Raw genomic sequence first — 18,179 nt, forward strand, 5'->3', positions numbered from 1 at the left:
AAATTGTATTCTACCAGCTAGTTGCATGTACAGGAATAGGTTCAAAAATCATTGAACTTATTTCGCAGGTTTATGCAAAAGACGACATTTTGAAGAAATCTGCGAAAAAAAGATAGAAACAGTAAAGGTACTGATGATAATGAAATGATCGATTCTACGGTTCTACTATGGCTTTTATCGATAATTTCTTTTATGAAATATGTTCCTAAACAGCAAATTAGTTTATAAATATTTTTTTACAGGAAAGCAACGTGAGGTGAAGTAAAAGTGAAAAGTATTGAAGAATAGAAAGAAAAAGAAGAAGAAAGAAACGTAAGCGGAGGGGGGGGGGACAACCCAGCACACAAAGTTTATAATGTTTTATGTTTTATTATATAATGTTATAATAACAGGGGAAAGGGAAACATCCAATTCACAACGGTACACTTGAACCTTTATCTGATCATTAATGTGAAAGATTTTTCTTTTTTGCGAAGCTTTAAAAGTATTTAATTCTGACAGAAAATAAATGACAAAATTATGGATGTCTTTATTCATTTTTGATGCGACAAGGCTTATAAGGAAACTGTTGTGAATCGGACATACCATTCTATAAGTGGAGAGTACCTTAATAAGTTATACAACTGGACCATATAAACTGGACACATAAATTACAAATATACTAATTGGTATCTGCGGTATCTTCTGCCATTAGTACTGCAATTAATTAGCTGTCTTTATGTCAAGCATCAAGAAATAGTTACGATATATATATATATAAGTAGATGGGAAGATAGATAGATAGATAGATAGATAAGTAGATAGATAGGTCGATGGAAACAAAGATAGATGTATGGATAGATTGATAGATAGATAGATTGATACATAGTTGGGTTGTGTGCTAAAAGGTATTAACCATGGGTAATTATAGAATTAATGTATAATATTTATGAGTGTAGCGTTTCATGAGGTAGTGTTTTAACTAAGTAGCGTTTTATGAGTGTAACGTTTTTTCTATGTACACCAGTAATACTAATGAAAATATTCACATAAAGGAAAGAAATATATAGCAACGTAAGTCTTATATTAAATTGTATACAACCCAAATACTCTTTATTTTGATATCAAAATATTTATCAGACAATTTGGAATTTTTTTACGAAAATTTTAGGATTAAGCAATAATATTTTTAAAGGAAATGTAAACATTATTTCAAATGACCCTCCTCGCAAACATCCCAATTCCCAATTTACATTGGTATTCTTAAAAGCTTTGTCTGATCAAGTATAAATAAGATATCCATGTTTTTGTTTCTTTAAGCTGTTTATTTTCATTTCCAGTTTTTCTGCGAAAGTGTTTCGGGTTTCTCTGGCGAAATTTTCAAATTCAAACACGTTTCGAGTCAGAAAAACGGAACCTTACAGATTTTTTTAAATAATATTTAGGATTGGGCATTTTCATCATTGCATTGGGGGTTACTTGAAATTTCGCTTACAGTCTCTTTAAAAATATCCAAATCAGAAACCAATATATAAACAATGCTAAATTTAAGAGGTGTCTATATATATTAAATCTCTACACCGCTTTATATCTTGTTCACACATGCACAGTGCACAACTTCAATTGATGTTTTTCGTGTATTTAAAAATTAAAAATTGAGTCTAACAATCTTTATATTCCAAAGTTTTATGGGGTTCACTGTACATACAAATATTTTTTTTTATTATTTCTATGTATAAAGACAAATTTTCTTCATGCACTTTATTCATGACTTTTACATGTTAATCATTTTTAAACACATTTTAAATTCTACTTATTTATATCTATGCATAAATTAATTTCTACCGGGGTTCCTGTGCAGGCACCCAGCCATATGTACGCTTTTTATCTTTACGCTTTTCTTGTTCAAGTTTTTCTTCTGTTTTTTAGTTGGAGGGATGCCAGGGATAGGGCAGACATCTTAAGCTTATATATTATCCTACACAGTATAGAGGTGTGACAGAGAATATAAAAACTAGAAATTTAAATGATTGAAAGATTAAGATAACAATTTAAGGTTTTCATTTATCTAAATACATAAGAAAAATATTTGTTAACCACTGTACCCGAAAAGTACTTTTGCACGGTGAATGAAAATTGAAAGAAATGAGGGATTTTTACAAAGCACTTTTGAATTTAATTCAATTCAATTTTTTCGTCTAAAGATTATTAGCATTTGAATGAAATGAGTTTTTTGAAACGTGGTTAAACTATTATAATACTTTTATTCTAATATATGCAAACAGTTCCCATTCCCATTTCCGAAATCCCCCATTTACCCCCCCCCCTCTCACCGCCCCCCCCCCTGGAGAGTCGGGGTGGGTTAGGTCACATGAATTTGCTTGAATCTGTTCCTACAATATTTAAATATATTCACATGGTCCCTCATAGGTCCCCTCAAAGGTCCCTTACACAATACCAATGGTTCATTCAATACACCCCCCTGCTGTACAGGCACAAAGCTGCGTTTAACCCCCACCCCACCCCTTGTTCTCCTTTATGTTCTACCCCCCCATCCTTCATGCTCTATCCTCTCCACCCCTCCTTGTTCTTAAGCCTCTTCATGTTCTTGAACCCCTTTCTCTTCTTATCCCCGCCACGGTAATTTATATGTTCTTTTTTAATAGTCAGAGAATCTTCACTTTCACCCCAAAATACAGATGATAGTTTTTCTTCAGGTTTTTACTTTTAGTTCAGCTATATGATTTGAAGATTAAAGTATATAATAAAGGTTTAATAGTTAATACCAAGTTAATACAAATTGTTTGATATATGTTTTAGAAGATGAATAACAGGAATTTCGATGCAGCCTGAACATACATACTATAGCAAATAGTTAGTTTCGTGTAGGCCGTCGCCCTTTACTCTTCTACTTACTCTTTTCTGAATTCCAGACTGTTTGTTGTATTTAAGTTTGACACGAAGATTGCATTATATTGGGCATAATTTCAATCCTAGCTTAACATCAGAATAATATACAATAAGATGAAAATTATCTTCACTTACATTTTAAACCAGGCAAAGTGTAAGCTTTACCAACACCCTTTTTGTTTGAATCCCCCCCTGCCCCCCCCCCCGCTAGAAAGTCGTGAACTCTGATCTTAGTATGGATGTTAGTGGGAGATATAAATTCTTAAACATGGACAGTTATGTTCAGCAATATGTATATATATATATATACCTCCATTTTTTTATATTTTCTGTACTTTATTTTTTTGTAATGTTGGAATTTGATTCAGAGCCAGGGGTGTAAATGCAGGATTTGATTTAGGGAGGGCGGGGGAATAGTTCAGAGCAAGGAAGTAATGCAAGGAAAGTTATTTCAGAAGTGTACACATCTTTTGTACTGCAGTGTAGTGCAGTGTCTCTGGGCGGTAATGTAAACACAAGACGGATTTCAAAGCCTTTCACATAAAAAAATCAATGAAATATTCTGGTCATAGGAAACTATTATGTGAATTATCAAAATTATCAAAATTTAATGCTTTTAACCTCCTCGGATACTAAACGAAAACTGATGCATCTATTATTGTTTACAAATTCCGCCCAAAGAGAACTGATTTCAATATGTACGCAGAGTATTCGTTTTTTTGCACTGTATACTCAATTCTTACCTATTTATATGTACGATCATATCTCAAGAACCTCCTGACCGATTTGTCTCAAATTTTGACTGGGTTACTTGACATAACCATATGATTGTTCTTAGCTGGGTAGATTCTAGGTTATTTTTTTCAGAAAGGTATTTTTTCCACTTAAAGCTGGGTTTCCAAGCTAGTACTATATAAAATATGGTAATTTCTATTTTTCTGTCTGTTCTGTACGTCCAATTATTACATTTGAACCCCATGACCGATTTGCCTGATATTTCTATTGGGGAACTTGGTAGAGCCTGGTTCAAAAGTTCTAAGTTGAGTGGAAAAATAAGGCAAAATTAAAAGCGTCCTGTAAGGCAAATTGTGTTAACGGTGCATATGTTTTTGTTTTCTGCAGTTGGGTTGAATATAATAATAAACATTAAAATGGCTGAACAGATCAAACCCATAAAAAGGTGTTAACCCTTGCAAACTAAATTTTACATCAATAGAATTCACAAATAAATGTAAGGAGAAAAAATGGTTGCCTAAGAAGCATGATTTAAAAATTTAGAAATAGAGGCGCGAAGCGCCCTGTAAGCCAAATAGTATAGACGGTGGGACCACGCGGACCCTCCAGTTTATTTTTATAATGATGTTGAATTGACTTATGATCATCTCCTTTTAAACCTTATCTGATAATAATTATATTTTAGACCCTGAAACAACTCAGAGTCTGGAAAAACAAACAGTTTGCAAAAACTTTGGTTATTTTAGATTCTTACATTCTTAAACTTTTGATAACAATTTTATAAAATTTCTGATGGGGTATATTTAACCCTGGATAAAGTTCTAAAAAGGGTTTATCTAAAATCTTCTGATGGACATGTCTCAATGGTTAACTGCTTAATCATTAATAGTTACAGGGTTAACCAATAAAATTACAGGAGGAACCAGTAAAACTGGACTATAAAGAATAAATTTTGCAGATATTTCCAAAGCATTTATTTCTTACACAGTTTAACTTTAAATCCTTCCTTCAACCCCTTCCCTTCCCTGTCATTACCAGTCCACCTCCTGGATTCTTCCCTTATTTGACACCTTCTTCACCCTTCCCGGCACCTCCTATTAACATTGTACTCTGTCACCTCCTTCAGAAAAGGACTAATAAGGATCATTTGTCCATTCACATTTTAGTTCGGGAGGTCAAATCTCCCGCTACGAGCATTTTTCTCACATTCCGTTCTTTTGTTAAAACACTTCATTATTTAACTATTCTCAAATCATTAACTTTACTTTATCTGAACTTTCTGAATGTCCTTAGTTTTCGTGTCTTATACTTTTATGGATTATTGTTAACTATGGTTTGTTGTCTACTATGGTTGGTCATGTCGTCTATGGTTGGTTGTCTTATATTGTTTGTTATTCACTTTGGTCTGTTGTTTACAATGGTCATATATGTCTATTATGGTTTGTTGTCTAGTTCTGTTCGTTGTCTACTATAGTTTGTTGTTCACTATGGTTTGTTGCCCACTATAATTTGTTGTTTACTATGGTTTGTTGTCCACTATGGTTTGTTGTCTACTATGGTTTGTTGTCCACTATGGTTTGTTGTCCACTATGGTTTGTTGTCTACTATGGTTTGTTGTCTATTATAATTGTTGTCTATTACTGTGGTGTCTACTGTGGTTTGCTGACTACAATGGTTTGTTGTCTACAATGGTTTGTTGTCTACATTGGTTTGTAGTCTAGTATGGTTTGTTGTCCACTATGGTTTGTTGTCAACTATGGTTTTTTGTCTATCATGGTTTTTTGTCTACTATGGTGTGTTGTCTACTATGGTTTGTTGTCTTCTACTGTTTGTTTTCTACTATGGTTTGTTGTCTACTGTGGTTTGCTGTCTACTGTGTTTTGTTGTCTACTATGGTTTGTTGTCTACTATGGTTCGCTGACTACTATGGTTTGTTTTCCACTATGGTTTGTTGTTTACTGTTTTTTTGTTGTCTACTATGGTTGGTTGTCTACTATATAGTTTGTTGTCCATAATGTGATTTTTTGTCTGCGATGGTTTGTTGTATACTATGGCTTGTTTTCTACTATGTTTTGTTGTCTACTGTGGTTTGTTTTCTACTATGGTTTGTTGTCTGCTATGGTTTGTTTTCTACAATATGGTTTGTTGCCTACCATGGCTTGCTGTATACTATGGTTTGTTGTCTGCTATGGTTTGTTGTTTACTATGGTTTGTTGTCTACTATATGATTTGTTGTCTACTATGGTTTGTTGTCTACTATGGTTTGTTGTCTACTATGGTTTGTTGTCTACTATGGTTTGTTGTCTTCTATGGTTTGTTGTCTACCATATGGTATGTTGTCTTCTATGGTTTGTTGTCTACCATATGGTTTATTGTCTACTATGTTTGCTGTTACCTATGGTTTGCTGTCTGATATGGTTGATGTCTACTATGTTTGTTGTCCACTATGGTTTGCTGTCTAATATGGTTTGTTGTCCACTATGGTTTGTTGTCTACTATGTTTGTTGTCCACTATGGTTTGCTGTCTAATATGGTTTGTTGTCTACTACAGTAAAACCCTTAATAACGAATACATCGGAAGAATTTATCAAATGTCGTCTTGACAATTTTTCAATGAGTTTTATACTATATTACGTAAATTTCAGTATTTGCGAAAACAAATAAATAGCCATGAATATGCGGGAACAGTTTTAAAGAGCTCCATATAATCATTTAATTAAAAAAATAAATATCTGCAACATTCCATTATCAGAAAGTGAAGAATTTTGTTGTCGTTAAGCTTTATTAGTGAACACATGTAAACCATTTTGTACAATTTAAATAAGATGATAATAAATATCTAGATCTTAAAAAAGAAAGTGAAGAATGCGACATTTGATGAATTCTTTCGATGTATTCGTTATAAAGGGTTTCACTGTATGTTTGTTGTTCACTATGGTTTGTTGTCCACTATGGTTAATTGTCCACTATGGTTTGCTGTCTAATATGGTTTGTTGTCAACTATGGTTTGTTGTCGAGTATGGTTTGTTGTCGAGTATGGTTTGTTGTCGAGTATGGGTTGTTGTCTTCTATGGTTTGTTGTCTACCATATGGTATGTTGTCTTCTATGGTTTGTTGTCTACCATATGGTTTATTGTCTACTATGTTTGTTGTCCACTATGGTTTGCTGTCTAATATGGTTTGTTGTCTATTATATATGCTTTGTTGTAAATTTGGATAATCTTCTGAAGCACTTAGTTCAAAACTGCAACTTGTTTATAATATCAAACATTTAAATAAGAAATAATTTAGAATTTAGATGGGTAATCTTTGTTGTGGAGTGTGTTAGACTCCGGGTATAAACGTCGTCTTAGTTTTCAGGTAACTGGATTTTTAATTGAAGAAACATCGCTATAAGGATTTTGTAATTTAATAACAAGGAAAATTTTGAGGTCTTCACTGATTTTAGCGTGGTTAGACTCCGATTTTAACCATGGTTAAAATATCTCCGGTCTCTCAACTAAACACAAATCAATTATATTAATTGAAGGAAGACGACTTACATTTCGTTTTGTTGTGGATGAATAACTGCAAATACATTTTCACCGAGGTGTCACCTCTGTTTAAAAAAATTCAAGTGAAATTAAATGATCATTGATCATATGCTGCAAACTTTTAAAAATCCATTTCATATATCTAATCTAATCGTAACCTAATTAAGTACACCTTTAATATCTAAGATTTTTTTTATTTAGAAGAAATTATAGTTTAAATGTTACAATTACATCAAATTGCAAAGATTCATGGATTAAAAAAGATTCAAAGTTTGTGTTCAGTAAGTAAGTAATTCTTTCTTTAATTCGAAACAAAAGCCTATTTTTTTTGGTTCAAAAGATTCATATGAATAAACATTATCACATTTTGTATCAATTATCTAATTGAAATATTCGACAAAATATATTAATACAACTTAGTTTAGCGTTAGCGTTACTGAGATCTAGAAATTCTTTATAGTTCTTTATAGAAGTTCTTTGATCCGTATAATGCGCATGAAATAAATAATTTTTTTGGTATTGATCATATTTAAAGAAATTGTTTCAAGAACAGTTAACAAAGGTATTTATGAAAATTTCGATATTATGACATATGTAACACATTAATCTAAAGATTACATTACACTTTATTTCTTTAACTTTTACAGTTTTTAATCAGAAAAAAGGGTTTGAAATCCTTATTTGTACTTGTGCAAGCTTGGTTTTGTTAATCTTTCTGTTGCATGAAACTACATAGAGAAGTTGAGAAGTGGCAAGGTTGCAGTAACATATGTAATACAGCGTTAAACAAATTCTTCATTATGTTGATATGGGAGGGACATCATTAAAATAATAACTCAAATAATGGAACAGTCCCTTTCGACGCTTAAATATCGTGTCATGGAGATATAAGGCAGCTGGGTAAACAAAGGNATATTATTATTATATTTAATAAAATATATGTTTCGACGTTTTCATTGTAATACTTTATTTCTTTGTTACTCTAAAAGTACAGATTGCTTTGAATTTCTAATATTTAAGTTTAATCTATAAAGTTTACTTATCAAGGTACATGTTGATTTATCCCTGAGTATTCTTTATAAGTTCGGATAAACTCTGTATTCTTATAATTTTTCTTCATTGTTTCGTCAAAATATTGACGGAAATGGAAAGAATTTAGTTTAGTTTGAACATGCTATATTATTGCGAAATGTACGAATTTGTTTTAATAAATAAAGTCAGAAGATCGAATTTTTACATTCACAAAATTGAAAATTACAACATTTTTTATGTTTTTTTTTCAAAACTCAATTTTAAATATAAACTAAAGAAACCAAAATTATTTCATATTTTTCAAATAATTCTTAGCTTTAGTAAACAATCTTTCATATTTCCTAAAAAGTATCAGCCAAAAATTTCATATTTCCCTATAAAATTTCATATTTCCCTACAGTGAAACCCTTAATAACGAATACATCGAAAGAATTCATCAAATGTCGTATTCTTCACTTTCTGATAATGGAATGTTGCAGATATTTAGTTTTTTAATTAAATGATTATATGGAACTCTTTAAAACTGTTCCCGCATATTCATGGCTATTTATTTATTTTCGCAAATACTGAAATTTACGTAATATAGTATAAAACTCATTGAAAAATTGTCAAGACGACATTTGATAAATTCTTCAGATGTATTCGTTATTAAGGGTTTCACTGTATAAAATTTCATATTTCCCTATAAAATACCAAAAATTTCATATTTCCCTATAAAATACCAAAAATTTCATATTTCCCTATAAAATACCAAAAATTTCATATTTCCCTATAAAATACCAATTTTTCCAACTTTTTTCAATGCAACATTTTTAGCACCTCATATATATATAAACAGTTAAACCCTAAATAAGCCATTCATCGAATGAATTGATCAAATGTCGTATTCTTCACTTTCTGATAATAGAATGTTGCAGATATTTAGTTTTTTTTTTAACTGTTCCCGCATATTCATGGCTATATATTAATTTACGCAAATACTGAGACTTACGTGAAATAGTATAAAACCAATTGAAAAATTGCCAAATAGACATTTGATAATTTCTTTCGATCCATGGCTTATTTAGGGTTTAATTGTATTCAATTCATTAACCGCCATATATCTAGCTTTACAGGAGATAATGTGCAAGATTCCGCCGCATGGCGGAGAGGTCCAGGGGTCTAATGGGACCAAGAGGCAGGGTGAGGAAGGTAGAGGCATATCTAAAAAAAAGGTATAAAATATTCTATGGCTGCCATTTTGAAAGCATGCCACCATGGCTGAAAGTTGTGCTAACAATTTGATTATAAACAATCATTGCTAAATTCTGATTTGTTATTCTTTGTTATTAAGATATTTATCAGTTAATGTGTTTAATTTTCCAATAAAATATTCAAATAAACATATTATAGATCTCACATATCTCTATCTTAATGTTAGACAATCTCGAAATCTTCAAGTATCCATGTCTTTACTGTTATGTAAATGATAATTTCAAATCAAAATAAGATTGTTAACCATTAATTTCAAAACCTCTATAAAATGTCGTCTTATACTGGAATCTCCTGTCGGAGACAGCCAAACCAAATTTTCAGCCCGCAAATTCCATTGTCCTCCTCCGACGGAGCTTAAAATATTTCGTTGTTGTGAAATCATTAAAGTTAAGCAAAATATTTTCATAAGAAGCATAAGTGAATTTCGTTAAATATTAGGGAAAGAATCGTCTGGGGATAATAAACACCCCTTTCAAAATCCTAACCGGCCTATTATCCGGATTTATCTAGCGTGTCGCTGTTATCTGTCAACAAAGATCTGGACAAATTTCTTAAAAAATTACGACAAAAACCTATTTTTAACAAAAAAAAAATCATTTATTTATTTTATTTACGGAAAGCAAGATGACGTTTATTTATGAATTAATTGTAAAGGAAGTTTTTTCTAAAATATCTCGAAGGGACTGTAGACTGTAGATGTAATTTCCTATAATATCTTGAAGGGACTGTAGACGTAATTTCCTAAAATATCTTGAAGGGACTGTAGATGTAATTTCCTAAAATATCTTGAAGGGACTGTAGACGTAATTTCCTAAAATATCTTGAAGGGACTATAGACGTAATTTCCTAAAATTTCTTGAAGGGACTATAGACGTAATTTCCTAAAATATCTTGAAGGGACTATAGACGTAATTTCCTAAAATATCTTGAAGGGACTGTAGACTGTATACATATATAGATGGTTATGTTCGACTCACAAAAGCACCAATAAAAGTTTTGTCTGATCAAATATGAATAAGTTATACTTTATATTCTCTTTAAAAGACCGATTATCTTTATTTGCGGTCTCAATTTGATCTTCTGTCTGCAGGAACAATGTGAGAAATTCTGGAAGCTAGAAAAACGCCGATATCTTACAAATTACTGATCAGATAAAGGCCCTCTTTACATGAAATTACAAGGACAGTCCCTTTACAATATATTTTTGTATAAACATATCCAGGTAGGAGGTGTGGTAGGTTTAGGAGATGTAGTTAACCCTAACCTGGATAAAGACTGGACCACTATCCCTGAATATATCTCCAGTGGATGCATGTGTGCTCTTGTCTTTATCATGGGAATCACAATGAAAGGTTAGACAGGGCTTATGACTACCTGGGGCCGCATTTGATAATTTAAACTGCCTATTCTCGGTTCAAAGTTTAACCACCGATTCAAAAATGAAAAATCAGGAAAATTTGAATTGGTTATTCAAATTTGAACCGGCGGTAGGCAGTTCAGCGACCCCGCAAATACATTAAATTCGGTTCCAGGGGTTGAGACTTTTGTAATTTAATCAGACGGTTTCTATCCCATCAACAGTTAAGGCGCAAAAAATCTAAAAAAATAATCTCTTATTGGTTGCTAAAAATATGAGATAATAAGCACTATTAAAAACAATTCCCCATTGTAGAAAGATTAAGAGAATAATTTTAATTATAAAGCTGTTAATTTTCAGCAATTTTTCTTATGAAATATAGATTTTACTAAGACTAGTAAACAAGATTTTACATTTGATCTTAAGAAAATCTAAGTGACATTTTGTGTGCCTTTTTGGTCGACAAATGTGTGCATTATGTATGTATAAAATATATTATTACTTTAGGGGACTGGCTGATGTTCTTTGCTCACTATAAACGTTCTCAGGTGGAACTTTAAAAAATATTAAAACCAAATCTATACGTTTAAAATGAAAGTTTTATATTTTTGTAAAGGAAAACTTTTGTCTCATATCTATTCTTCTTTGGTATTGGAGGATTTCTACACGTAAATATATTTTATCTGTAACAATATTATATTTGAAAAATATCCATTCCCTGTACAGTGTACAGTGTACATATTCCCTGTACAGTGTACAGTGTACAGTGTACAGTGTACATATTCCCTGTACAGTGTACAGTGTACAGTGTACAGTGTACATATTCCCTGTACATATTTCTACAACATTTCTTAACATTAAATAATCCTAAAAATATTGTTTTTTACGTTTTACATTTAAGTTATAAAGAAAAATAATTTAAAATTTTTTTTTTATTATAATCAATTATTATTAACGGCTCACAGAAAAAAAACTAAGAGGAAGCTGTTAAATAATGTTTTATTTTTATAATTTATGGATCGCCACTCAACCCAAATTGTCTAATCCTTAAATCTTTTTAAGCTGATCGTGTAAACCTGTAAACTTTAGGTATTTCATCTAAAAGAATGCATAGATTGAAATATCGAAGGTTTACGACATTGGGTTGCAAAGATTAGAAAATCAGAGTTTGTGTTAAAGACTCAATTTCTTTAATATTCGATATTTGTTTAGTTTAAATACTATGTTGGGAAGAAGGATACCCCTGAGGAGTGGAAGTGCCAACCAAACAAATGGTTGTCAGCAAAGGTAAACTTGAAAGATCAGAGAGTTAACATTTTTTTATAGATCAAACATAGGGAAATAGTTATTGACCCTAAAAAGCCGGGTACAATTTTACACTTGGCGCATGCATTTTTCAAATCTTTGGCTTTGTAGAAATGTACTGTATTGCAAAATAAATTCTTTATTCTTTTTATATATTAGGAAGAAATCCACGAAATTATTGTTGGGTTGTTCTCACTAACAATAGGAAGGTCAGAAAATATTTTACATTTTTTTTTAGATATTTAAAAAGCATTTTAGAATTTTTATTTAGTATTCTATCATCTTTCCTGGCTACCTGGGTTATGAATGGTGGATATACAACTATTTATTATGAATTTGGAAAGTATGGATATCTGTGGTCAATCTTGGAGCTTCCTATTGCTTTCCTATCTACGGTATGTTTTATAAAAATATTTAATTTCTCTCCGGGGGAGGGGACTGGGGATGGGTGAAAGAGCATGCTATACTAATTTTAATTTAGTCCAAATAATGTCTGCAGAATACAAAGGTTTCGGCAATCAACGAGAAGAAACCTTTTTGTATCAAAGAACGAAAGTTTTTTTTAAGCTAGAGGATTTGAGTCTTTGCCACAAACTCAAATTATCTAATCCGTATAACTATGCATTCTGATGGTGCATTTCTTTGATATTTCAAACGTAGATTATTTGATCTAATAGAATTAATAGTTTAAAATATTTAAGTTCTGCAACATTGAATTCAAAAGAGATAAAGACTAAAAAATAAGAGTTTGTGGCAAAGACTCAACTCCTGTGGTCTCAATTTTTGCCCCTGGCAACTTTTCTTTTAACCTAATCTCCCCTCCCATGAATATCTTTAATCAAATGATTAAAGGAAAGTTTTTTTTGCATCTGATTTGAATTAATTAAAATTTTAAGCCATTTTGTCATTTTAAGAATTAGACAGTAAGTGATTGGTAAACTTATTGTAACTCAGTTGAATCGATTTAACTCAGCTCCTGTCCATTTAATAGTTCTCATCATTATTTTTATTTATAGTATTATTTTTAGGATTACATCACCTACTGGTACCATAGAGTCTACCACATGCCGTTTCTGTACAAGGTTAAATATTAAAAAAAAATATAATTAAAAAAAATAATAATTTTGTTTTTAGCATTTCCACAAGCTCCATCACACATACAAGCAGCCAACTGCTTTTTCAGTAACAGCTATTCACCCGGTGGAGTTTTTAAGGAAAATTATTTACCAAGGATTTCTTGTATTTTTATGCAGTCGTCGTCGCATAAATCAATTCAAGGAAAACGACATCGATTTCAATTTGTGATTTTTACCAAGCTTTCAGTGTTTAATTTTCATAAAGCTTGGAAAACAAAACTTAAATAGAACAATCGTCTTCATTGTATTGATATAACGCTGACCACTGTAAGCTGAAGAAAAATGTCTTAACTCAATGTGTTAAAAAATAAATTTAGTTGATTTCCTAATTTAATTACTAACAAGGTTTAATAGCCACATTTAAAAAAATTATTGTTTGTTGTAAATTATGTATAGAAGTGTAAAAATGTTCATAATTTCAATTATTGACAAAATTTAATATTTGGTAATTCTTTTTTATAGTATTCAAGGTATTTACATCATGCCCATGTTTGTTATTCCAATTCATGCAGGTAAAAATATAACTTTTTCTTTATAAACATTTTAGAAAAATATTTTAAAATTTAAAATGTTGTTTAGCTGTTTACTGTGGTATGCTGGGATATATTTACTATCATGGAATCATCGATCATTCAGGAATAACATTCAAGGTAAACTATTTTCTGATATTATCATTTAGCAATTTCTGAAAAATAATCATGAAGAAAGGTTCCAAACATGATTTATGGTCTGCAACTCTGTTTTTTAGAGGCTTTGGTTCCAGCCCTGGCAGCCTGATTGTATTTTCCATGATAATCATCATCAGTACTTTCATGTCAACTTCGGGTTCAACGTAGAACTATGGGATAAGGTAAAAGCAAAAATGCGCAAGTCACTTTTGTAGAGAAATCAAAAATAGAAGTATAAATTTTTCAAAACAACAACATTGAAATCAACTTCCTATGAAAGGTCACTTAAAATTACGTTTAAAGTCAATTTAAAAGAGTTTTTTTTAGAATTGTGAAAATTGCTTATATTGTAAAAATGATATCTTGCCTTTTAGTTGCATGGAACAGCTAGACAGAAGGATAAAATCTACAGGGAGGATATATTCTACGGAACAGGGAAGGATATATCGGAGGCTACCAGGTTAGTTTCTGAAGGATATATTCTACAGGAAAGATATATTCTTCTGAGCAGGGTAGGATATATTAGTGGCTATACAGGTTAGTTACTGAAGGATATATTCTACAGGAAAGATATATTCTTCTGAGCAGGGTAGGATACATTAGTGGCTATACAGGTTAGTTACTGAAGGATATATTCTACAGGGAGGATATATTCTATAAATTATGTATATGCTTGTGAGCAATTATATTAAGCATATGGCATTCATAAAGTATATACGCAAAAAGGATATAAACACAAAAGAATTCTGGCGTTTGACGTTTATTTTTTGCACAAATTAAAAATGACAGTTAAAGCGCAATAGTACAGTACATAACATTCAAATAAAATTACTTGATGAGCAGAAAATAATTATTGGTAGTAAAAAAACAAACGGATTGAAAAAGTTCCAAATTTTATTGATATTTTTTTCCAGAGAAGAACTGATGGAAGATGTGAGAGAGAGAGAAGATGAAAATCCTTTGGCTTATCAGAACAATAAACATAAATTCATTTAGATATTCATTGGCTTATCAGAACAATAAACATAAATTCATTTAGATATTCATTGGCTTATCAGAACAATAAACATAAATTCATTTAGATATTCATTGGCTTATCAGAACAATAAACATAAATTCATTTAGATATTCATTGGCTTATCAGAACAATAAACATAAATTCATTTAGATATTCATTGGCTTATCAGAACAATAAACATGAATTCATTTAAATATTCCCATGCTATAGCTATTGAACTGAGCAATGAACTGAGCACCCCCCCCCCCGCCCCCTCTATAGTATATGTTTTCTGTTTAATGTTTTTGGATCTTATAATTATATATTTTTTATAATATTGCTTAATTTCAAATTTCGCGCGGTTCATTTTTTTTAATTATCAGAGAAGATTTTTGCGGCAGTGATATATGTAAATTTGTAAATTTTTTTCAAAGCATAAAAATGTCAAAATTTTGTCAGGTAATTCATTGTGGTACTTCATTTTTAGAAAACAGCCCCTGTTTTAGGTTAGTTTGAGCAATCCAGGGGGGGGGGGCTCAAATTGTTCCAGAGCTAACCCCAAAAAATATTTGCCCTTCAGGCACTTTTTTAAGCCCCCCTGAACACTAAATCCTGAATACGCCTCTGTTTATATGACTATAGAAGTATGCAGATTTTTTTGTTTCTTCTTTAAATTTAAGTGATTCGCGTGTTTTGGCAATTTTTATTTCTATCTGAAAAATAAAAAATGTTAACACTTTTACATACAAGTAAATAAAAATTAGGTTTTAAAATCTAGGTAATTTTGGTATGAAAACTAGTAATTTTAGCTTAACAATAACTTTTATTTTATGTAGATTATTTTCTAATGTGTTAACAACACTAGTAATTATAATGTGACAGTGAAAATTCATTTTTCCCTGAATTTAATGTTTTTGTTGGTACCCTTATATATTTTCATAATTTAGTTTTTAGCTCAAATTTATATTGGGTGAAAGAAAAAGTTTATAATAATTTCACTAATTACTATTCACTAATTTCACGTTCACTAATTACTATTCACTAATTTCACGTTCACTAATTTTGAATTGTCTACACAAAATATAAGAAGTTAGAATATTTTTCACATTGTTTGTATGTATATAAAGGGCGTACATAGAAATAAATCTGGAGGGAGGGGGGGGGGGGAAAATTGTGCCCCCCGTTTAAACAAAAGCCCTCCTACGCCCCTGAGTCAATACAGTCCAATCAAGGGCGTTTACAAAGGGGGGGGCAAGGGGGCAGTGCCACCTAGACCTGTAAAGGGGTGGGGGCGTAGCCCTCCTAGAACTCAGAGCTTTCACACTTTTCAAATCTTAAACTCAAGAGTGAAGAACATAAAAAAATAGTTTGCTGTTCATTCAGTGCACTAAGAAGATTGTATACGTGGAGCAGAGCCACCATGACAGAAGTCTCAGAGTCTGAATAAAAGATCTATTTAGAATGCACATTCATTCTAATCTGATGGGCGCTATCAGGGATAGCGAAGTAAAACTATTATCTTTAAATACCAAGCCATAAAGGCTGGAGTTTGGAGGTAGTAAAAGACCATTTTTTAGATTTTTTTTTTAATTTGGATTTTTTTTACTTTATTCATTGCACCGCTGTTTTGTAATCTTTCTTTTTATTACAAACCAGCTGAAGTGCCAGGCGTTGCCCGTGGAATTTAAAAAATCGAATTAAAACAAAAAAATTATAATTTATTTAGCTTAATGTCATCCCCGAGGGTATCCATGAGTTTCCTCACTAAAATTCAGCCCATTTGATTCAGTCGTTTGGCCAGACATAGCAAACATATAAATAAACGAAAAACTTTATTATAAAGATTACAATTGTACTCCTACTTACTTTTCAAAACAGAAACTTTTGCAAGTCATAATTATTTTCTGGACCTTTGTCTTTTTTTTCATCTCATAGAATTTAAGTTTAAGTTGAGTTTTTCAGTTAAAAAAATGTCTTTTACTATCTCATAGTTTTAAAACTATAATTATTACTAACATAACAAACAGTATTTTAGGATGTCGATTTTTTAGAAACAATGCTTTTTCTGCTAGTTTTAATTGGACTATATAGTATGTGTACCTTTAAAGTATCTTATACTTATGCCTGGTATCCAAGAAGCTAAATGTTTTGAATTTACAGTTCAAATTCTCCCCCCCCCCCGGGAGCTTCTAGGAAGGGTGGCAAGATTTCGCCCCTCTAGATTTATTTCTGTATGCGCCCTTGAATCCAATTATCTTATACATGTTCTAGTATATGTCTTCTTTAAACAGAACTAAATATACAGAAAACAGAAAAAAAAATAACTAATATTTTTAAACTCTTCACTCTTTAGTTTCAGATTTGAAAGTGGTATTTTTTAATTTTTAACCCTAGATGATGTACAGTGATGACCAAAAAACTCTGGAATAGGAAGACAACTTTTAGACTCAAGTTAGGACTTTAAATAGTTACATGAGCATGAAGCACAGCAATTGTGCAGTGTAAACAGACCCACTTCACTTAACTAGTGTTTTATAAAACAAATGGCTGTGTAACAACATCAATTACACTTATGTATTTCTATAAAGTCGTCTATCTATTCCAGAGTTTTCTGGTTATCAGTGTATTCAAGGAAAATTGAAAATATGCAATTTTTTTAATGGGCCTCTGCAAAAATCTTTTTAAAATTGTCTAATCTGCTTCCTTTTATTTAAGGGTTTTTAAAGAGCTATAGAATGTTGAAACCCAATGACTGGAAGTAGGTCTAATTACAGATTTAGTCTGGTATAGGCAAAATAAGGCATTCAGGCGCAGAATGCCTAAGGACTCAGATAGTAGGTATAAATGTCCAGCTTTAAGCTTAAAGTGACCAGAGGTGGACCAAAGGGGGGGATGGGCCTACGGGCCCCTATACCTGAGCTCCTGGGGGGGTCGGCCTCCCTTATAGGAAATTCATAAATAGAAGCATCAAGGAATGAAAGATACAACGAAAATAGAATTGAATAAATGACCTGAATTGAAATACCTCGCCCAAGGTGGTTTAAATGATTATTTATTCTTTTTTAATTATTTATCTTTCTTTAAAAACCAGGAACACCTCTTCATTGTTTAACAAAAAATGGTCTTTAAAAAGAAACAAATCTTAATTAAGAGTCTGATGCAATTATTATTTTTGTGCCTGGGAAAAAATAGAAAATCCTTAATTAAAATATTTCATAGAAAGATGACATTCAGAGGCGTATTCAGGGGGGGGGCTATGGGGGCTAAGCCCCC

At 31.4% G+C, this 18,179-nt stretch overlaps 1 protein-coding gene across 1 annotated transcript; it reads left to right on the forward strand.

Moving 5' to 3' along the window:
- Window positions 1–11,417: 11,417 nt before the first annotated feature.
- On the forward strand, window positions 11,418–15,076 carry LOC111699796 (lathosterol oxidase; the record flags this gene model as incomplete). Its single annotated transcript, XM_023470528.1, has 11 exons — window positions 11,418–11,468; window positions 12,013–12,087; window positions 12,265–12,314; window positions 12,377–12,500; window positions 13,134–13,187; window positions 13,240–13,319; window positions 13,704–13,753; window positions 13,821–13,891; window positions 13,990–14,091; window positions 14,284–14,369; window positions 14,824–15,076. Coding segments are annotated over 11 exons (825 nt in total), but the record flags the coding sequence as incomplete, so codon positions are not given.
- Between the last annotated feature and the right edge of the window lie 3,103 nt (window positions 15,077–18,179).

The sequence above is a fragment of the Eurytemora carolleeae genome, unplaced genomic scaffold, assembly GCF_000591075.1.
Source record: "Eurytemora carolleeae unplaced genomic scaffold, Eaff_2.0 scaffold61, whole genome shotgun sequence".
In the NCBI taxonomy this organism is placed as follows: domain Eukaryota; kingdom Metazoa; phylum Arthropoda; class Copepoda; order Calanoida; family Temoridae; genus Eurytemora; species Eurytemora carolleeae.